The following is a 23,882-nucleotide window of genomic DNA, read 5'->3' on the forward strand; positions in this document are numbered from 1 at the left end:
ATTGTAGACAACAACCTCAACAACCTGTATAAATTGAATTACCTCCCACTGCTTAGTAAGATTGAAGATGATTTACGTAGGTGGATGGGTTTGCCTCTCACCTTGTTTGGCAGAGTTTATTGTATTAAAATGAATGTACAACCAAGATTGCAATATTTGTTCCAATCCCTGCCCATTCCATTACCACAATCATTTTTTAAAACTCTCAATAGATATGTTAGACAATTCATATGGAACTGTAAAGTACCCCGGATATCCATGGCAAAGTTAACGTGGGACTATGGTTCAGGGGGACTTCGACTGCCCAGTTTCAAAAACTACTACTTGGCAGCTCAAATGAGGTTCATTTCATCCTTTTTTGAGGGCAGTGACGCCCCTTCTTGGACAGACATCGGGCTGCATCCCCCGAAAGAAAAGGTCCACAGTGACTTCATTTCTAAACATAATTCTGGAACTATAAACAAGAGGACAGATAACCCTATACTGAGGCATCTGATTAAAATTTGGTATGAGGTTCACAAAAGTCTTGGATTGAAGGTGGGATTGTCACCTAAAACACCTTTAAAACAAAATGAACTTATAACCATGACTCTTGACAATAAGATTCTGTATATATGGCATCACAAAGGAATCCAACACTTGGAGGACTGCTTCGACAAAGGACTTTTCATGTCATTTGAACACTTGAAGAGGAAATATAACTTGTCCAATCAGACTTTTTTCTGTTATCTCCAGATAAGATCCTTTCTGAGAACTAATCTCGGTCCCGAAATGACTTTGCCTGTCATGAATGATATTGAGAGATTTCTTTATGAGGGCACATATAAATTCATTTCTAAAATGTATTGCCTGTTGATGAATGAATGCCCAAAACCAAGTTTGCATAAGTCTAGAATGAAATGGGAGTCAGATCTTAATGTCACAATTGATGAACAGTTTTGGGCAGATTTATGTCAGAAAAGCTTGTCAACTACTATCAATGCCCGGTATAGACTGATTAACTATAATATTCTACATCAATTATACCTTACCCCAGAAAAATTACATTCATTCAAATCTGACCTGTCAGAGATGTGCTTCAGATGTGACACTGAAGTTGGTTCCTTTCTACATTGTACCTGGCACTGTCCCAAAGGCCTTTCTGGTACAGTATGATATATGATATCTGTTCCACTTTAACCAGGATCACAGAATTAGTATCCCACTGGACCCAGAACTGTGTTTATTGGGGAACTTTACATGTACTCGCGGTTCTCTAAACAACGCACAACTCAAATTTATGGAGATTGCTCTGTGTGTGGCCAAGAAGTGCATTGCAGTGTCATGGAAATCTGATTCCCCTCTTTTTATTGACAGGTGGTCTTCTGAGATGAATAGTTGCATCCCCCTGGAAAAAATCACATATTGTCTCAGGAAACAATACAACACGTTTTTGAAAAATTGGCAGCCATATTTAGACCATATCGGTACATCTCTTACTCCAAGTACTTAATATAGTTGTTTGTATTGACCTTGCGCACTGACTGTAATTAATTTATTTCATTTTATTTCATTTTTTTTTTTTTGGGGGGGGGGGGGCTCATTGTTAAGGTAAGGAAGTTCACCCTTTATACCTTACCTTATGTTATGTATGTTTTGTTGGTATATTGATATGTTTGTAAATATTGCAAAAATGAAAATAAAATAGTCCAAAAAAAAAAAAATCAATATAGTAATTTACTGTGTGAAGTATGTATGACATTGGTTTATTCTGTACTTTCAAACTCTGAAAGGATAGAGTTAAAGCAGTAGATCCAGAGGGCTTGTGCATAATCAACCATATTTACATTATTTTTTTCTTTGTTTTGTTATACAGTATGTTGTTATAAGTTACATTTTTTTTAATTGTTGGTGAAGCAAGGAAAAGCAATTGGTGATTTAACACAAATTGACCTAACGTACAGTCAGTGAGCCAAGCATCATATAAAAAAGAGAATAGCACATAATAGGGCCAACCTCTACTGACCAGAGTGGCCAATTAAAACCCCGATCACCACCAAAAGACTGACACCGACCCACCAGCCACAACACCCAATATCCAGGCTGTCTGTTGGCTGAAATTATAAAAGAAACGTAATTTACTTTTTTTTTTTTTTTTTTACTCATGCCTATCTAGATTTACTATTTTTCATGAAATGCCTCTCAACATTCTCCAAGGAATATGCATGCCTTCAATATGTAAACTGATTTATAATCTGGGATAGTCTGGGATTAATATAGAATTTCATGCATTGACTATCATGGCATCAGTGCTACAGTAGATGGATGCACAATGGAGAGATGCTCTTCTGCCCTAGCATGTAAACTGCTCAAAGAATCACACACCTTTTCTGCAATTGCTGGCACCCTGAATGACATACACACAGAGTACAACATCAGTGATAAGATTGTGGGTACAACTACTGATAATGGCTCTAATTTTATTAAGGCTTTTCAAGTATACAGACAGCTGGATGAAAACACTAATGAAGAACCACTTGAGGGGGCAAGGCTGAGTGAAACAGCAGAAGGAGAGAACCGCGAAGCCGAGGAAGAGGGGGAAAATGTGGATCTTGAGTTTGTTGAAGCTGGAACCATGTTGGATGAGGATGATGCCCTGGAATACCAACTGCCGAAGCATCATCACCTAAAAGCCTTCTGAAGGAGCAACCCATGGTGCATCCAAGTGACATGTCTCATTCTTCAGAGGAGGAAGACTTCTTTTCTCCCATCAAGCAAGGCAATGCTCAAGAAAACTCCAAGCAGCTACAGTCCTACCCGACCTGCCCAGCTGATACCATGGATGTCCTGAAATCTTTCCCAGCAGTGTGCAATTTGTGACTGAAGCTCAACACACCCCTGCCTGCCTCAACTGCCTGCGAGAGGCTTTTTAGTACAGCAGAACTGATTTTCAGACCCAAAAGGGCACGGATTTACTGCTAACTCATACACCATATGAACAAACTTTGATACACAGCCTGGACATGGATGGCTGGACTACTGCCTGTTGTAAGGGCTTGTTTCTGGGTCAAGTTGCCCAACGGGAAACTTGAGGGTGCCTGCTAAGCTGAAGTACAATGCAGCAAAAAGCAGAGGCTGAAACATGCTAAAACAACACCGCAGTTTCCTTTAGGGCTGTAAAAGCACGATATTTTGCCAGTTAGTGAGTGATATATGTATAAAACAAATCGATACAACAACCTAAAGTGCTAATGACAAGACATAAATAGACTGTAATGTTGCTTCATAACAATGAATTGAAAACAGCTGTTTGTTAGAGTGACTGTGCAATAGGGAGTGCCTGGAACAGCTGGTGTAGGCCAAGTGTTTGCCAGATGCTGGGTGGGTCTGCAAAAACCAGTATGCTGCAACCACTACACTTCCTCTTGGACCAATAACTGGTATGGTGGCATGCAATGGGGATGAAGCCAGCATGTTTGTGAATACTTTCAAGTGTTTTCCTCAACTTAAGAGTGCAGCTAGCAGATATGATGCTTCTAGTGAAAAACTAAAGCCAGCTGCATGCGCCCTCCACTCTGCTGGAAGCAAAATGCAGTGGAAGTAATAAAATATATACATGAGATTACTGTTACAGTCACGTAAACAGACCATTGTGATGTTACCACAACCATACATGAATAATAAGGTTACAATTAGGGATGTCAATGGACCAAGAATATTTTTGACCAGTTACACGTCAGTTGAGAGTTAATTTGCATACACACAGACAGTGCACAGTGCACCGGCCCGAGGCCATCACCCAGTTGGTATGCCATATGATTGAGACCCATATGCTGCCGATCAGTGTGGTAGAGAGTGAGGGATTCAAAGAGCTAGGTCACTACTTTGAACCTATATGTTACTTGGAACATCAAGAGTACCTGTGAAACTAAACACATTGAAAAACACTTTGAGAAGAAGAAGGGTGAGCTAAAAGTCGAGATAACCAGGGCAGCCAAGCTACATCTGATAACCAACTGCAGGAAAGCTCTCACAAAAATAAAGCTTCATCATAACCATATGACACTGCATCAATGCTGACTGGAAGCAGGGTTTTTGGTATCTGGTAATCAAGATAGACAGACAGACAGTCAGAAACAAATAAATTTAAAAAAATACAGCAGCAGGTAGTGCGCATGCCTCACAGCAACAAGGTTGCCGGTTCGATTCCCGGGTCGGGCCTTTCTGTGTGAAGTTTGCATGTTCTTCCCGTGCATGCGTGGGTTTTCTCTGGGTACTCCGGCTTCCTCCCACAGACCAAAAACATGCTCATTAGGTTAATTGGTGACTGTAAAATTGCCCCTAGGTGTGAGTGTGAGTGTGAATGGTTGTGTGTTTGTGCCAGGGTGTACCCTGCCTCTTGCCCGTTGACGGCTGGGATAGGCTCCAGCACCCCCCGCAACCCCGAAAGGGATACGCGGTATATAGAAAATGGATAGAAAATACTTGAAAACAACAACAAAACTTTTAACTTAAACTTTAAATTTTAACTTAAAGTGTTTCTGCTTTCCTTCTTTCCCAAAATAAAAGTAGCCAACCATGACTTACGCACGTGCAAAAATTGCCAACACGCTGCACTCGACCAAGCAGATGGCTGACGTGATGTTGGTCTTCATGGTGGTCTCGGGGTTGATTTTTTATCTTTTTCTTTCGTGTGCAAAAAAATCAGCCAAGGTAAAGTAGTTTGAGTACAAAGTAATGTAGGTGAAAAAATGACAGGAATGAGCTGCATTGATGAACGTTTACTTCTGCACCAGCTGAGGCAGCTGATCTGATCCCGGCTTCCTCTTCAGTGTGGAGGATTTTGAGAATGTCACTGAAATGGGACACTGAAATTTTCAGTCCGTGATGCACTCAGTGAGCCCATCAATGTTCTCCCCATGCGGCTCACAGAGTGCCTGCCAGTCTGTCACCTCAAAACAGCCCTGCAGTGTCTCATTTACAGACAATATCTCACAATTTTAACTATTTGTATTTTGTATTTTATATATCTTACCCTAAACAGCTGACTTATCATGAGTATTTGTTGTTTGCCTTCACACTACTCAACGGAAATGCTTGCCAGTTTGCTTCCTGACCTTGATTTCAATGTGTTTGAGATTCTATTGCAGTACAAATAACAACAATGGGTTAGGGTTAGGTGTTTGTTAATAGCAAGCTATTCAAAGAGAAATTGACATCTATGCAATTCACACATGTGCACATAGCACATAGCAGATAGCACTATTTAACTTCTGGATTAAACTTCCCTTAAAACTGAAGTTATAATAAAAAGTTCTGATGGAATTAATCGATTCTACAGAACAATGGTAAGCAGCTATTGATCTTGTGCATGACAGGAATGACTTAGTCAAATGAATTAAACAAAATCAGCATCGTACAAAGCAAACAGAGGTCAGGTGTTTAAACAACAATGGCTCCAGAAACAAATAGTCGAACCTCGGATTCAGGAGGAACAATGCGCTTTCCGTCCTGGGCAGGGAACACTGGACCAGCTCTATACCCTCCACAGGGTGCTTGAGGGTTCATGGGAGTATGGGATTGGAGGCCCTCTGTGCAGTCCCTGTACAACCGGAGCAGGAGCTTGGTCCACATTGCCGACAGTAAGTCGGACCTGCTCCCGGTGCATGTTGGACTCCGGCAGGGCTGCCCTTGTGTCACCGGTTCTGTTCATTATTTTTATGGACAGAATTTCTAGATGCAGCCAGGGGCCATAGGGGGTTCGGTTCGGGAGCCGGCAGATTTCGTCTCTGCTTTTTGCGGATGATGTTGTCTTGTTGGCTCCCTCGAGCCAGGAACTCAGCATGCACTGGGGCAGTTTGCAGCTGAATGTGAAGCAGCTGGGATGAGATTCAGCACCTCCGAGTCTGAGGCCATGGTTCTCGACCAGAAAAAGGTAGCTTGCTCCCTCCAGGTCAGGGGAGAGTTCCTGCCTCAAGTTGAGGAGTTTAAGTATCTTGGGATCCTGTTCACGAGTGAGGGAAGGATGGAGCATGAGATTGACACCCGGATTAGTGCAGCAGCAACAGTAACGCAGTTGCTGTATCGGTCTGTCGTGGTGAAGAGGGAGCTGAGCCGAAAGGCGAAGCTCTCGATTTACCGGTCAGTCTACGTTCCTACCCTCACCTATGGTCATGAACTTTGAGTCATGACCGAAAGAATGAGGTCCTGGATACAAGTAGCTGAAATGAGTTTTCTCCGCAGGGTGGCAGGGCGCTCCCTTAGAGATAGGGTGAGGAGCTCGGGAGGGTGAGGTCACCTGGGAGGAGCTGCTCCTCCACATCGAGAGGAGTCAGCTGAGGTGGCTCAGGCATCTCTATCGGATGCCCCCTGGACGCCTCCCTGGAAGTGTTCCAGGCATGCCCCACCGGGAGGAGGCCCCGAGGAAGACCCAGGACACGCTGCAGTGACTATGTCACTCGGCTGGCCAGAGAACGCCTCATGATCCCCCCGGAAGAGCTAGAAGAAGTGTCCGGGGAGAGGGAAGTATGGGCGTCCCTGCTCAGACTGCTGCCCCTGCGACCCGGCCCCAGATGAAGCGGGAGAAGATGGATGGATGGATGGATGGATGGCTCCAGAAACACAATACTTTAAATAATAGAATAGACTGGACTTAGAAAACTGACTGTACTTATTAATGCCTTCCCAATCTCAATGACCACTTAAAGTGCTTTTACAACACAAGTCAGCATTAACCCATTCAGATGCTCATTTGCACTGGTGGCTAGGTGCTACCTGCTCATAGTCTTGCCCAAGGATAGTTCAACACGTAGACTGGGATTGGGATTGAACCTCCAAACTTCTGATAAGTAGACGACTGATCTACCTCCTGAGCTGCAGCAACCTCTGATGACTCTTCCATGAAGCCCATATTTGAGCAGGGGCTGCTACATAATAAAAGAGTGCACCAAATACTTGCCTTTCTAGCAATCCTATGTGCAGTTCTCTATTTTTTTGGGGGGGCAGCTTGACCCCCACCATTCTTGTTAAATGACATTTCTTAATTACATTACAAACTGAGGAAACAAGTTCCTGTAAATGCTTTGCTATTTTTTTCCCCTTTTTTTTTTGTTTTTAGCCTTCTATTGCTACGTGGGAATCAATTACTCAAATTTTCAGAATGCTAGGGAGCCACTTAGGAGTCCATGGTTGGTGATTGTTGGACAAGGTTTCAGAGTCAAAGTATTTCTAAAGCTCTTAAATTTGAAAATATCACCTGGCCTTTCCTAACAATGACTGTGAACAAGCCATAGCATTACGAGACCTCTGTAAAAATTATCTGATACCTCAAATCTCTTCGGGTGCCACTACTTTTGCATGGTGCTTCTTTCCTTTTTCCATCCATCCATTTTCTATACCGCCTATCCCTTTTGGGGTTGCGGGGGGGCTGGAGGCTATCCAAGCTTCAATGGGCGAGAGGCAGGGTACACCCTGAACCGGTCGCCAGCCGATTGCAGGGCAACATGCAAAGACAGACAACCATTCACACTCACACTCACACCTAGGGGCAATTTTAGAGTCACGAGTCAACCTAATGAGCATGTCTTGGTCTGTGGGAGGAAGCCGGAGTACCCGGAGAGTACCCACGCATGCACGGGAAGAACATGCAAACTTCACACAGAAAGGCCCCACCCGGGGATTGAACCAGCAATAATGCACAAGAAAAAAACAAAACAAAACAAAACTAATTTTTGCCCGCAGTTTCTGTTAAGAGAACAACTACTTCTCAACTTACAAACCAAACTTCAGAAAAAAAAAAATCCCTCTCACAGTTTAAATATAGAACACTACATTTCACAACCTGCTCCCTGGAGCGACATCCTTCACATAAGAGGGATTTCATTTCTTCTGCCTCTACTCAACGGCCTTCTCTCAGTCCTTCTGCAAAATGTATTTAGGTCAGAACTATTCTAGACAGCACATCACACGGCAATATTCAATTCTAGATCTGTAACAAATGTAAATGTCAGTAACTGGTTGGTTGGTTGACCATGTGACAAAATTCCCCAGTTTAAAAACCGTCCCTCTTAAGCAAGGCCATACCAGTTTAAAAGCCCTATAGCTTTGGCAGTGTTGTCAAATAGATGTCATAAACTGTAGCAGTGAGTAACTCTGTGCTACTAGTTAAAAACCTTTCCTAGCTAAGTGCTCTCCTGCAGAGAGAAACCTTTGACATTAAGAGCAAAGAACAGGTAGAGGGACGAACTGAATGAAAACCAATGGAAGATAGTTGATGTGAAAAACATCATAATCTTTTCCGAAACCCAACCAAGTAATTTTAGACCATAAACCTAGCCCAACCGTCACCTGAATGTTTCTCAGCAAACTTGATTTTGAAAGTCAAACAGGTTATTGCATATTTATTATTGCTAACTTGACCCCAGAAAGAGAACAACAGTGGATGTGGTGCACGCACGAAAGACACAAATGAAATACATTAGTTTGAAAGTTTTACTGATTATCCAGTAAAAAGGGAAAATTCATGTACATGTACACAAGTCCCTGTTCAGCTGGCCCCGCAGGAGTGGCACCACTGGTTAGACGGGGCAGACCAGCTCTTCATAGCATGGACAAACTGCAATTACAACTAGTCATTTGGCAGACACTTTAATCCATGTACATAAGAATTGACACACTGATGGGGGCAGGATACTTCACCATGTGGACTGCCGAGGCCATGGATCGAACCACCAACCTCCTGATTGGTGGATGACCGCTCCACCTCCTGAGCCACAGCTGCTCCAAGAACCTTGCCTACATCTAATCAGCTAAGCAACAGACCAGATGCGCTCTGCTTTTTTTGCAGATTTGCTCAGAATTGCCCAGCCTTCCTTCTGCTAGGGAGAACACTGACATCCTTGTGATGCAGCACTGCATCATAGACGGCCAGCTGAAGTATGTGGGCCATCTTGCATCACTTTTGGCATTATCTCTGAGTATGACATGCATGAATGTATGCATTTTCTGTCAGAACATGCCTCGTCTTGAACATATTCTCAAATGCAGTTCCCAGTGCTGCAGGGAGCTGGATAACTCTCTGGAAGGCAGGACTGCTTTATGAAGGTGAGAAATCTGCATCAATCCAGTGAGCTGTCCAAATATCACGTGTGAAGCTAAAAGAAGAAACGTCTTCTTTCAGCAAGCTATCTATGCTTGAATACAGTTGCTTGTAGAACTCAGCTTTGGCAACATCTGTAAAATACATGCAACATAAGGTACCCTGAGCAACACACAAAGCCTTCCTGCCAAAAAGCCTTTCTAACAAGTGGTTAATGTTGCAAAATGGTCACAGTTTGGTTTGCTTTAGGCACGAAAACTACTTGGTTAGGTGTAGGCATCAAAACTACTTGGACAGGTACAGGAATAAAGGTTCACTTTTAGTTTCACCTTTCTCATGGGATACAACCCTAGTCTCCAACCCTGATGAAAGTCATGTGTTTGTTTGACCCATCAATCCACCACATCTAGCTCCATTTGTAGACTTTGTTGCTATTAATACAGGTGCTGGTCATAAAATTAGAATATCATGGAAAACTTGATTTATTTCAGTACTTCCATTCAAAAAGTGAAACTTGAATATTATATTCATTCATTACACACAGACTGATACATTTCAAATGTTTAGTTCTTTAATTTTGATAATTTTGACATGGCACCCCAAACCATCACTGACTGTGGAAACTTGACACTCGACCTCAGGCAACGTGGATTCTGTGCCTCTCCTCTCTTCCTCCAGACTCTGGGACCTTGATTACCAAAAGACATGCAAAATTTACTTTCATCCAAGAACATGACTTTGGACCACTCAGCGGCAGTCCAGTCCTTTTTGTCTTTAGCCCAGGTGAGACGCTTCTGACCCTGTCTCTTGTTCAAGAGTGGCTTGACACAAGGAATGCGACAGCTGAAACCCATGTCTTGCATACGTCTGTGAGTGGTGGTTCTTGAAGCACTGACTCCAGCTGCAGTCCACTCTTTGTGAATCTCCCCCGCAGTTTTGAATGGGTTTTGTCTCACTATCCTCTCCAGGGTGCGGTTATCCCTATTGCTTGTACACTTTTTTCTACCACATCTTTTCCTTCCCTTTGCCTTTCTACTAATGTGCTTGGACACAGAGCTCTGTGAACATCCAGCCTCTTTAGCAATGACCTTTTGGGACTTGCCCTCCTTGTGCAAGGTGTCAATGATCATCTTTTGGACAACTGTCAGGTCAGCAGTCTTCCCCATGATTGTGTAGCTTACAGAACTAGACTGAGAGACCATTTAAAGGCCTTTGCAGGTGTTTTGAGTTAATTAGCTGATTAGAGTGTGGCACCAGATAGCTTCAATAATGACCTTTTCCACAATATTCTAATTTTCTGGGATACTCAATTGGGGGTTTTCATTAGTTGTCAGGTATAATCATCAATATTAAAAGAAGTAAATACTTGAAATATGTCGGTCTGTGTGAAATGAATGTTTCACTTTTTGAATGGAATTACTGAAAAAAATCAACTTTTCCATGATATTGTAATTTTATGACCACCACCTGTATAATGTCACCTTGCTCTGAGTGTCTAACATTGTATTGTGAATGTATTTACAATGCAGTTAGTTAAAAGTGTGGTACATCTCATCAGATGCTAAAGGGTATTTTCTGTGCTTGTATGAGATGCCAAGAGGTGTGAGAAACTATTAGTAGTGTGTAACAACATGCAACAACATCTGCAGCTGTGGCGTCTGAAGAAGGTGGAGGGCTAGACAATTTTTTGGACGACTTTATAAAAACACATACTGCTGACGAGTCAACAGAGCAGACACACACAGCAGAGAAAAACAGAAAGAAGTGGGGTGGGACAAGATGGTGTGTGTTTACACTGTCAGTCTGTGGGAAACACATTTTTTCATGTGGATCTGTCACTTCGTGGTCGATATCCATTCCACCTAAGATCAGTATCAGTACTAATACTATAGCTATCGCTCTCCTCCTGTCCTGCTCATCCACACCCCTCATCAGCTTTACTGCTTTCACCTGCTGCTGTCACCTGTTCACCATCTCCAATCAAGCCAGTTTATATGCAGCTTCACTCCACTCACTCTTTGCCAGATTGTCTTCGCTCTCATGCCTGACTCTCCAGCACTTGTTCCCAGACTGCTTACCTGGTATTGACCCAACTCGCCTCCAACCTTTGCTTAAATCCACCAGCCTTCTCTCCCCGACTACGAGTTTTGCCTGCCTGCTTTCTGTTCCTCGTCTGTCTGTGGCTGGTTGGCACTCAGCCTGTTCCTGCTCAGCCTGTAGAACCACTGCGTCAGCTTCACCTCACCAGTCCCTCTCCTCTGGTGCCATCTCATCTGAACCACCTTCCAGGAAAACTTCCTACTGCGGTGAGTTTGTGCTATTTTTCCTTTTGAGAACTGTGAACAAGTACCTGCTCACGAGTCCCTCTGCATTCCCTACTTACTTGCCTGCCTGCCACACGGGAGAGCCGGGTTCGAATCCTGCCATACCCGCCTGCTCTACGCTTATGCATCTTGTGGTTAACTTTGTCCTGCATTTACCTGCTTAATAAAGACTGTGTAAACTGCTACCTGGTTCATTTGTGCTGCTATTGGGTTCACAAAAAAATAAAATTGAAATTGAAACTCTACACCCATTACAATAGCTTGTCACTGAAGCCTAGGGCTAGAACTGTGACTTTAAATTTTGTCACTGAGAATAAAATTTGGCATTGATAATACCTGAACTCAAGCCTGGCACTGAAACAAATATTGGCACTGAAAAAAGTTCCACTGAAAAATAAAACAGACATTAAAAATGGTTTCATTTCAGGGTTGTTGTTTTTTTTTTTTTTTTTTTTTTTTTTTTTTATGATTCTCTAATCATGTAAAAGCATAGCTCACATTGGTTTAAGCAACAGTGCTTGGAGCTAAATGTTGCATCACAATGATAATGCTAACATTTTGACATAATGCTTACCATATTCACTATGTTTCACTTGGACAAGTGCACATGTGAAGCTCATGGTGGAGGTAGAGAAAAACTTGGGATCACCAAATTCAGTTGAGTTCATTGTTGGTGAATGTCTTTATATATTTTTATGGCAATCCATCTGATAATTGTCATTGTTAATTCAATTTGGATCAACCAACCAACAGACCAATATTACCATCCTGAGTGCCACACCACTATCATGGCTAGGAAAGCTTTTTTTTTTTTTTTTTTTTTTTTTTGGAAAAACATATTTATCGTAGATTTCTCAAAGTAACATTGGAAAAAGAGTATGTTTTGGTATCAGTACCACAACTTAGACTGGAACTAAGCCAGCCCTTGAAATTACTTGAAATATGACAGCAAGGAAACTCCCCATTAATAAATCAACCAAAATTTGTTCCAGAAGAAATTAAAGATACAGTGGGCAGATATGAAACTGTAGTTGCTGTGCACATTTGTTTCCTGAATAATAATGTTGATTGCTTTTCCTGGATATCTGACAATATCAACCATGAAGGTCTTCAGAGATATATGTCAGAAAGCACAATATGCATTATAATAATCTCAACAGAAATGACTTAAGCTTTGTCAAAGAAAAAATAACAAGTGTATGCTTAGCTGTTTTTGTGAAACTGAGCTATTACAGTATACAGACATATTGCACCCCATGAACCTAAGTCATGATAACCATATTCCAATATTCTTAATTCATCTTTAAATCAATCAAAAAAAAAAAAAAAAAAAAAAAAAGGTATGAGTGATTACATTAAGGGTGATTTACTTGTTAACTGCTGCATTGCTATGGGACCACAAAAATGCTGACTTGTTCATTTTGGCTTTCAAACTCCACACCCTAACCTCAGGGATAATCTAGAAATTTTAAGGGCAGGAAACAACAGCCTCTGCTAAAGGGTGTGCCAGGTTTATCTTGTCTGCTATATTAGATTATTATGGAGCATGAGCTTCCACAACAACACAGATTCCAAAAAGGTGGGATGCTGTGTAAGAAATATAACAGAATATGAATATATGAAGTCCTCCGGCAACTCTGAAAGATCCTGAGAGTCATCTGGCAAAGAGGGAGAATTGCCGACCAATGGAGGTGTGCGAAGGGGGTATGGATTCCTAAGAAGGAAACTCAAAGAACATCAGCAGTTTCGCAACGTCTTGCTGCTTACTGTGAAAGGCAAGATTGACTTCAGCATCTTGTCTCAACGTTTCAGTTTATCCTCCAGAACAACTACTGGAGTGCCCAGCTGCTTGGAACACACTGGTGTTGTCAACCGCCTCATCAGAGAAGCTTGTGAGGGAAGAGGGCACCTTGGGTAACATCGGGTGGACAGACTACTACTAATGTACAGCTGTTTCCTGATCCAGGTGGTGTACAATGGCCAACCAAGTCCTGCAAATATCCACACCTGAGGCAAGAGTGAAACAGGTGGGAGGTGGGATGTTGGGGCTTTACAGGTCGGTCACTCTGCAAAGCCTTAACTAAATTGAGGCTAGTGATATTGGCAAAAAAGAGGGCCATCAAGTCTGTCACAGAAGCTGCAGAAAAAGCCAACTGTGGCTTGGTTGAAGAGGGAGGGCCTGTGGTCAACTGCTGCTGGGATAGATAGTACAATACACCTGTACTGGAAGGTCCAACTTCTGGTTAGTCAGTACTGTGGCAAAACCAGGATCATGACGAATCAAGAACATTCCAGGCCAGTCCATGAAATGGTGATTGCAAAGGAGAATCAGGGAATAGATGTAGGAAAAATTCCAAGTCAATGAATATCCCTTGGAATACAGTAAAATTGATTATTAGGAAATGTGTGTTTGGCACAGTTGTCAGTCTGCCTTTGTCTTTTTGCTGGTTTTCCAGTAGCATAATTACAAACATGTGCTTGATTAGATCTCCTTTTCCCTGTATGGCCCTCATAAAACAGTGACAAAGCCTGTTACTATTTTACAAAGCCCAAGGTGACATCTTCAAAAGCTTATCTTGTCCATCCACCAGTGTAAAACCAAAATATTCAGTTCACTGTATTTTAAGAGAAAAAAAAAGAAGAAGCAATTTCTCATCTTAGAGAAGCTGGAATCAGAGAATGTTTGCTTTTTTTTTTGCTTGAAAAATGTTAACAGGTGCCAATGACATTTCTGAGATAATTTTGTCAGAGTTGTTACCGTAATTGTTTCAACATATTGAAAATATTGATTTAAATGTTTGTTACACATTGGGTACACATTTTTCAGTTTCTATTGAACTTTTGAAATGCACATCAGGGGCCCAGAGACAATACTACAATGGGATGATAATGCTTCATTGGATCTACTGGATGTATAAGTGGGCAATTGTTTGCCCACACCCTAGCCATGACATGTTTATACACCATTAATATGTAAAAGGTAAATGCACTGTATAATAATACTATAAAATACTACTAGTATAGAAATACAATCCAGGGTTATTTGTCTTTGAGCTTCTTTTACAATTCTTCTACCCCTAGCAGCCCTAGCCACAAAAGCAAGTGGTCAAATTAGAACAATTTTTATCTATACAGTGATGTCATATTGCATTTGAAAGTTCCCAATGTAATGGAAACGTAATCACCTTTGCATGTTTGGTAAGCAAAGATCAGTTAATCACAGTAGATTTGCTTGTGACTGATTATGGTGACTGTTGATATGTGAACAGATAACATTATTTGGATCTACCAAGGCACTCACAACACAAGCAATACTATTACAAAATTGTAGGATAGACATCTGTCAGGGGTTTTGGGTTCTATTTTATTTCCTGCTTTTGTCTCTTTCCCACCTTGGTGACTTGTTTCACCTGTCCCTCATTAGCCCTCACTCTTGTGTATTTAGTCCATGTAGTCCTCTTTCAGTTGTCAGGTCATCTGTGTTTGTTGCTTGTCAGTATTTCCTGACTTTGTTCCTCATACTATTCAGATTTTCTTTATTTAGTTTAGTTTTTGTTGTTCACCTTTGTTGTTCCTTTTTTTTTTTTTAATTTGCCACAGCCTGCTTCCTCAGTTTTGCTGCCCAGCTGTTTTTGTGGACTGTGATCAGCTTTATTTTATCAAAGCTTACATTACACATTTGGGTTCAGTCCCTTGTTTCCCTGCAGTCCCGCATACACATAACTGTCACATAATCATTGTCACATAATTAATTATGCACCCCTTCATGACATGATGTTATAAAAAAAGTGACAGTGACATTCATCCTTCTCATTTCTGAACAGTATGTCATCCACACTCTCTCTTCGGTACTACTCATATTTGCCTAGATCCAGAACCAGCTCAGAAAACAATATCAACTTTATGGAGTAACATATAATTGGACTGAACAGGAAAGTGCGTCACACCTGCACAGCAGGTTTGTCATTTCAACATTTAATGTTGTGCAATGTGTGCCTTCCTCATATCACAACAGCATCTGTTAATGTACATTAGTGTAACAACATGTGGCAGTAACACCTGAGTCAGAGGCAACAGGTCATAATCCATGAACACCTTGCTATGGATGCATAACAATATTGATCAAAATATATATTTGAAGAAAAATAAGAGAACTTGAAATGTTTGTGATAAATAAAGAACTCAAAACTTATTTGTCATTATTGTGACCACTTGAGGTTAACCAGTTTCTTTTTCAATCTTTAATTTATCCAGGGAAGAGTGACTCAGCATGGACAAAGGTATTACTGGTTAACAGTCACGCTCCCAGCATTCCCATCAAGGAACTGCCACAGCCTTGAACTGTCAGCCAGTGAGCAAGGACTGATGGGGGTCAAATGCTTTGTCCACGGGCACCTTGACAGAAGTGGGTCAGGGTGTGGTTCACATTCATTTTCCACAACTTCCTGGAAATTGGAGACCTAATACGTAAAATTTTACATTTGAACTGCATAACAAGAAGCCACAAAACAGCATCTTGTGGTTTGTGTAACAGTTCAACTACACTTCCACCTCACTGTGTCTGTTTACCTCCCTCTGCATTTTCAAAAACAACTAACAAGAGTTATGCATGACTAAACTAGCTCAGTCATAGCTCAATACAAGTGGTTAGTGCCAGAGGGGAAAGCAGTCGCTTTGAGACATGTTTCTTCACACACATTTCAATGCTTCCCTCTGTTCTGTCAGCTGGAGAAATATACCGTTCTTTCCAAAGTCGTGTCTAAGGGGCCAGGGGCCCCTATAAGACTTGTCAGGCATCTTATAGCTTCACCAATAAGCTTAATTGACTTATATTCATAAATCAGAAAATGTAAGATTTTGTTTTGTTTTGGTGTTTTGCTCAGGTGTCTGCAGAAAAAATAAAAATATGTAGATTTCACAACAAATCTATTAAATGGCGGATAGTGACCTATATCTGCGGTGGTTTGTTCATTTAAAACAATGACATTGTTACAGTGGCAATAATATGATACATTAGATTGATATAGCCAAGCTTGTGCTGGCAAGCCAATCATATTTAAATATAGACCTATCTAACTCAAACAACTATCCACGGGCTCATAAAGGGGAAAAACATGAATTAATCAGCTCAATATCGATATGATAAAAATGAACATTTCTGATCGTACCGGTGGCTGCTGAAGCTGTCCAGTTCATCAGTCTCGGGGGGGAACCCCTGTCCTTCCTTTTCGCGCTTGGATTTCTTCCGTTTCAGTCTGAACGACAACAATCGCTTCCCCTTCTTTGCTATCGGGGAAATGGGTAAAACATCATCGGACATCGTGTCTCCTGGACTGAAGGGACCGGGACTCGTCGGTAAGGTCCCCGACTTGTCTCTGGTGCTGGTCGCTGCTCCATCTTTGAGGGAGCCCGACCGTTTCAGCTCCTTGCTGTCCTTTTCAGGTGATTTCAATTTAAACAAACCCTTTACTTTCAGTGTGCTCGACTTACTCATAGTGTCTGTAAATAAATTCCTGCTCAAGAAAGTGCGAGACAAATCTAGGACGAGAGCTGTTCTACTTCTAGCTGCTGGATTCACCGGGCTAACCTGTAGAACGGGAAGTTTTGGACTTGCTTAGACCAGTAGTGCGCACCACCAGGTAAGAGAAAGATACAGCTGTATAAAAACTCCCAGAAGACGTACACTGTTACCTTCAAAATAAATGCCTTTATTTGACGAATACTGTATTATGCTGAATCAATATACCGTAAATTATCATTATCAATTATCATGACCCCTAGTACATTACAGTGATTAAATTTTGACCAGAAGAAAGTCAAGTATTTGAAGTGTTTTGGATAATACAATTTCATTTACTCAATGAATTTGTACACAGATATGTACGTACCAAAGCTCCATGCTAATTGCAAATGAAGTAGAAATACTGATTTATTTCATTTACATATAACGAAGAGGGAGAGAAAATTAGACTGTTACTTTATTGATCCCAACTTGGGAAATTATTCAAGGAAGAAGGAAGACAGCAGAAACATTTTTCTCTGTAGAATTGCTTTTTATGTATTTAACTCTCTTTCAGTAAAAAATGTACTGCTTCAAATAGAAAAATACTAATATATATATAGTGAGACTAGAAATGCTGGTATGAACATCTGGCATGCATTTCATTATCTGCCATTTCTTTCAGATAATCAATTAATCTGTAATTATTTTGTTTATAAATTATCCAAGGCTACATAATTGAATTGCTTGTTTTATCTGACCAACAGTTCAAAACTAAAAGACATTTAGTATCTAGTACAAGTACCCTGTCTCCTTCAACTACACACAAGTAGGAAGCGCAGCAGATCAATGTGTCTTTCCCTCTCCTTTTATGCAAGAGTGACGAGTGTGAGAAGCACTGGTATGTTGCTGCAATCCCTGTCTGTTTAAGACACTCTTAGGCCTCTCCTCCTCCCTCCTCCTAACAGTTTTTCCACCATAGGAGCTCTCTTAAGGCCTAAGACGCTTCGTGAATAACTTTTATCTTACCAAGGGAAAATTCTAAGAAAAAATCTTTTCTTTTTTCTTTTTTTCTAAGAATGACGTCACTAAAGAGCTCCTTTTAGCCTTAGGATGCTTTGTGAATACAGGCCCTGATTTTTAACACCTGTGAATCATAGCATTTAAAATTTAATACACTTTTCACTTCGGTGTGCAGCTTTTTATCAATATGAGTGCTATTCTCTCACACGCAAGGCGTTGGCTACTTCCTTTTAAGGAGCCACACTAAAAAGCTTTTATTTTGAAAGCACCATTTTTACTTCGAGCTTCTTGCTTGCTGCTCACAGACTCTTGAGTGCCTCAACATAACCTTCCCAATTTAGTCTCACCTTAATGCAAACCTCCATTCGCCCTTTAATTACGTCTTCACACCCTGTTATTAATAATGTTTTGATATTTCAATATGGATATGAGTGGGTGGGTGTGGATGTATGTGTTTTTTCTCTAAATGTAAGAGAACTGAACCAAAAAACAAACCAAACAAACAAACAAAAAAAAAAAACATTGGCATTCAAAGATGTCAGTTGGGTTGACAGTTAAATTAGAGTTTAATTCTCAGTTTGAACAGAAAGGTCCTCACCAACATCATAAGCTGTTCAATTTCTGGGCAACCTCTTTTGCTAATTGTACAGAAGTTTATTACAGTGCAAGCATAAACATTTTTCTCCTGAAATACCTTAAATCTTTTTTTTTTTCTTTGACAATCTGCATCATTCTGCATAAGAAATAACTAATCCTCACCAAAACCCAGTTGAAGTTTGACAGTATGCATTAGATGAAAAAGGGAGATGAGAGTTTCTGTGTGTGGTAAGGATGGTGTGGGAGGGAAGCAATCTTTTAGTCAGCAGTTTGTAACTCAAATTTCATACATGACATGAAAAAGTTTTTTCTATACCTCCATGGCAGGCTTGTTTTCTCCAACTTAATAAAAATTCTGATGGGACATAAATTGCTTCCAAGAAGAGACTGTGAGCAACTGGTGTAAATCATGCAATCTAGCAGAGAATCATTGGAACCCCTGAATGTGCCTTGAGCATGCAGGTGGAATGTCCCTTCACACAGAATGAAACAGTGTTGTTTTGTTGGTACGATCTGTGTACAAAGGTCGGCAGCAGATGCAGATGAGTTTGACATCAAAAGCAGGAAGATCAGTGAAACACCAGCAGAGCAGCCACTGATAAAGTGGCTTTGGCTTTATCTTCTTCTTTTGTTTTTTTTTTATTTGTGACATAAAGCCCCCTTACATCTTTCTTCATAAGCAGTTTTGACAACAGTGAAGCTCTGGCACCTGGGAGGAATATTTTTCACTGTCATTTGACTTGTTATCATCATACCTTGAGGATAAAGAAATTAACAGGAAGACAATCTACATCATTCTGCAAGGTATGTATGTTCTGAACAGAAAATGTGAGTACTAAACCATTGAAATTCTGTTCTGGATTTTGATTACTACATAATGTACTTTTATGTGTCTATATGCCTGAGGGTGAAACTATAATTACTGTTTTTTTCTCTGACAAAGTGCATGTGATAAATTTTAAAGCCTGAGAGCCTGAAACTGATCTGCAATGACCAATGTCAATGTTTTACAATGATTTTTCAGTTTTAAACCTTTAAAATGATTTACCTATCACTTTTAAAGATAGCTCAAGTTTCATAGAGAGCGTTCAAATAACACAGATGGAATATTTTTACAGAACTGTCAGTTCTGTGGGTTACGAAAACAATATTTCAAGACTGCTTTTTTTTTTTTTACAAAAGGCTCACCCTCCCCACTCTCCCATATTATCTCCCCAAACAAATATGTGCAAAACCCATCGATGAGTACTACTACACCATACTATGTCTTATTTTTGTGATTTGTGAGAAGTGAAAGAGCTGAAATGAGAGATATCATCACATCATGTTTATTCCTTACATCAAATTTTTGAAGAAGTAAGCTGAAGTATGCTGTTTCTTACATGCTACTATTCACAGACAAATCACAAGAGGATTGTAATGTTTTAGGGTCACACAGAAAAACATATTTTCTTATTCATTTTTATATAACCTGTAGGTCTGTTTGTGTTAACTGACCTTGTTACATGTTTGTGATCTGATACCAAATCTCAATGATACGTCACAGACCTTTGCTGATAAAGATCACTTCAGACAAAGATCAGACAAAGAACAGAGTGCAAACACCTGCAGCTTGTCACTAAATGTTTAATGAGACTGAAATTGGGTCATTCACAACCAGAGGAAGAGCTCAACTAGAACACTGGCTTTTGTGTTGTAAACAAACAAAAAGCTGCAGTGTGAGTTTTACTTAGTTAATGCAGGGTGCAGACTTTGCACTAAACTATAAAAATTATGTGCTGGTACCACTGTCCATCTGAGGGCTCATGGTTATAGTGAGGTCTTGTAACTGCTCTGTAAAAAAATGAATACCTTAATTAATAACCACTATTGAAGCCATTAGTTACAATTTATTTACTGTATTAGTAATGGAGAAAAGTATTTCAGACCTTTTACTTGAGTAAATGCAGAATATTCTAAAATTGCTCCATTACATGTATCACAAGTCTTCAATTCAAAATGTAACTTAATGTTGCTTAAGCAGTGCTGGAAACTAAATATGTTTAATACATACAAGTACTGTTTTTACATTAACTGAATACGGTTTTGTGGGACTTATACCTTTCTTAGAAATTAAAATTTATATTCCTTTATACTTCTACCTCACCACATTTTGAGTCAAATAATGTACTTTTCACACCACTACATTTATCTGACAGCTTTAGTTACTAGTTAGTAACTAGTTAGTTTCAAATTATCGATATGAAATAAAATCAACTAATCAATTATGTAACACGATAGATTAAAATGCACAGCAGTATGTAAATAATTAAAATTAACTTTAACTACCTTTACCTGTTGCTACATTAAAATGATGCTTATACATTAATGCATCCATAGTTATGATCCAATAATATAATATATTAGATTCTTAAATGGTGCATTTTATAAAATGAGAACTTTTACTTTTGGTAGGGCTACTTTGAGTTTGTTTTAATGCTAATCCATTTGTACCTTTTCTTAATTAAAACCTTGAATGCCGTACAGAGTATTCCTACAAGATCTGAGTACTTCTCCCACGACTGGACTTAAGTAAAGGTACAAAGTATTATTAGCAAACTGTATATATAGTATCACAAGTATTCCTCATGCAGAAACACTCCTTTCAGAGGGTTATATTGTTACAAATTTGAGGCACTTACTGTTGTAATCTGCCAATTTGTTGCCAATTTTAAGTATTTTATACACTACCGGGTAGTTTAATAGTAAAGCACAACATCATAGCTACAGTAGTCAACTAATTGTAGTCAAATGAAAAGTACAATATTTTCCTCTGATATTTGGGGGAGTTGTTGAATTTTTTAAATTGTTTGCTGTTTGATGTAAATGGTTGTTTTTGCTTCTCTAGATTAAAAACATGGCATCAGTGACTTCGGACTATGATTATAGTACAGAAGGAGATTACTCAGATGATGGGCTCTGCAACCTTGACCAGAACCCCAATGAGGTCATCACTCAAACTTACATCCACTCCATCATCTGTGCCTTCGGTCTGATTGGCAACATTCTTGTAATCGCCACCTATATATTCTACAAGAGAACCAAGATGATGACAGATGTTTATCTCTTCAATGTGGCTGTGGCAGACCTGATCTTTGTGGTTGCTCTACCATTTATTATATACAATGAACAAAACAGTTGGTTAATGGGTCCTGTGGCCTGTAAGATGCTGAGGTCAGCCTACTGTGTCAATCTCTACAGTGGCATGCTCCTGCTTGCGTGCATTAGTGGCGATCGTTATATAGCTATAGTTCAAGCTAGAAGATTCTTTGGTGCCCGCTCACATACTCTTATCTACAGTCGCCTCATCTGCTCAGTTGTTTGGGTGTTTGCAGTGGCCTTAACTTTGCCCACACTCATCTACACTGAGCGCTTTGAAGAGCACAGTCTGGGGACTGAGACTGTCTCCGTGATTTGTCAGCTGTCTTTCAGTAAGAATGAAACAGCAAAACTAATGAAGGTGCTGGTTCCCAGCCTTCAAATGGCCATTGGCTTCCTGCTGCCTTTGTTGGTGATGGTGTTCTGCTACTCCAGAATCATGTGCACCTTGCTAAGAGCACAGAGCAGCCAGAGGCACAAGGCCATCCGGGTTGTTTGGGCAGTGGTTGTGGTTTTCATCATGTGCCACCTTCCCTTCAATGTGGCTCTGCTGGAACACACTTTGTCTCTTTTTAAGGAGAGGAGCTGTGAGACGGAAAAGACTAAACTCCAAGTTCTGGCCATTTCCAGAAGCATGGCTTACCTCCACTGCTGTCTCAATCCCATCCTCTATGCCTTCATTGGGGTGAAGTTCAGGAGCTACTTCAGGCAAATAATGTTGGACCTGTGGTGCTTCAGTAGAAAGTACATCTACACTGTTCGCTCATCATGGCGAACTTCCGATATTTGCATTCCAGCCCACATGTCTCCAGATGGCTCCAACAAAATGTCTTCTTTCAGTGGACGACATTGCAGTGGTAGAATTCCTTCTAAAGGGGATAATTAGCAATGGCGATGATAGAACAGCCTCTCATCTTTCCAACACTGTTACTTTGCTGTAGCTGTACATAGCTAGAGGTGAAAGCATCTGTGCAAAATGTACTAAAAAAAACATGTTGTGTATTTGAAATCTACTGTATTCTAGTAAAATTGCCTTCACTATAATACAACATTGGAAGATATTCTAGATGGTTTGAAATGCCAGATGCTATATTTCCAATACTGCAACAAATAACCAATATTTTTTTTGCAATATGTGCCCTGCCTACCAAACATCCACGTCTTTGAAAGTTTCTGTTCAGTCTTCTAGCTCAAGCAGAGAAAAGACCAACTGATTTTTGAGGCCGATTAAAATGACGTGTAAACTGTGGAGTTCACATTAAAAATGTATCATCATTTAGCGGAACTATTAATCACCTGCATCTGCACAGGGTTAGCACATGTAACTAATAACATGAACGATGGAACTGGAACACCATTATATTATTAATTACAAATGTATTTTTGTCCTATTACAAGTCTGAAAATAACTACATATGACAATAACTGGTGAACAGAAACTTTCATACAATGTAATTGTATTTTAAATCACATTTTACATAGATAAGATTAAGGGATTACCATGGAAGGAATATCTGCTGATTGGTGAGGTCAAAGTTACTGTCAATGTCTGTAATATCCTCATTTTCAATTACTGTATAATACTGGTTCCAAAAAAGTTTGAACGCTATGTTAACAAAACAAAAAAGTGATAATATGGAAAGTGTCATGAGACAACTTCTGTTGTGATTTGGCGCTATACAAATAAAATTTAATTGAATTGAAAAATTGAATAAATTGCTTGTTCACAAGCAAGGATGGGGCAAGGTTAACTGCTTTGTGAAACATAGCAGGATATTACTGCATGGGGAACACTGTAAAATGTAACATACTGAAGTCTGTTTCATTCACGTTTAACACAGCTTCCCAACTTTTATGGAACTTTTATGGTTGACATGGAATTACAATTCTCTATGCAACATAATAATCAAGCCCTATTTTGTTGTTATTTTATTGCACTTATGTCATCATAACAACAACCTCTTTTTTTCTTATATTTCTACTGTATGTATATGATGTGGAGTGCCTCTGCTCATTTTTTAAAAGACAAGAAGCTAAAGAGTTCTATTCTACGTATTTCTAATCTTGCTGGACTGTCACTTTTTTCTATTTTTCTAGAACTACATACATGCCCTACTTTGTAATACATGATAAAGTTTTTATATTTTGATTGTATTGACCTACAATGATTTCAGCTTGTATCTCAACTAATAAATATTGTGTTTAAGAATGGACATTTTCTTTA

The 23,882-nt window shown here is 40.0% G+C and overlaps 2 protein-coding genes across 2 annotated transcripts in view; one reads left to right on the forward strand and one right to left on the reverse strand.

Moving 5' to 3' along the window:
- Positions 1–17,100, reverse strand: part of crybg1a (crystallin beta-gamma domain containing 1a) — a 56,613-nt gene extending 39,513 nt beyond the window's left edge. Inside the window, exon 1 of the mRNA XM_070979446.1 lies at positions 16,569–17,100. Within this exon, the coding sequence (XP_070835547.1) occupies positions 16,569–16,894 (326 nt within the window). The 5' untranslated portion in view covers positions 16,895–17,100. The remainder of the gene's footprint in view (positions 1–16,568) is intronic.
- A 4,313-nt stretch (positions 17,101–21,413) lies between these two features.
- Positions 21,414–22,571, forward strand: ccr6b (chemokine (C-C motif) receptor 6b). The gene has a single exon (XM_070979620.1). The coding sequence runs from the start codon at positions 21,417–21,419 to the stop codon at positions 22,542–22,544; it is 1,128 nt and encodes a 375-aa protein (XP_070835721.1). The 5' UTR covers positions 21,414–21,416; the 3' UTR covers positions 22,545–22,571.
- The last annotated feature ends 1,311 nt before the right edge of the window (positions 22,572–23,882 follow it).

The sequence above is a fragment of the Chaetodon trifascialis genome, chromosome 14 (assembly GCF_039877785.1).
Source record: "Chaetodon trifascialis isolate fChaTrf1 chromosome 14, fChaTrf1.hap1, whole genome shotgun sequence".
Lineage (NCBI taxonomy): Eukaryota > Metazoa > Chordata > Actinopteri > Chaetodontiformes > Chaetodontidae > Chaetodon > Chaetodon trifascialis.

What these genes read in the sequence shown, in the direction of transcription:
- ccr6b (XM_070979620.1), top strand. Translation starts at nt 21,417, where the DNA reads ATGGCATCAGTGACTTCGGACTATGATTATAGTACAGAAGGAGATTAC.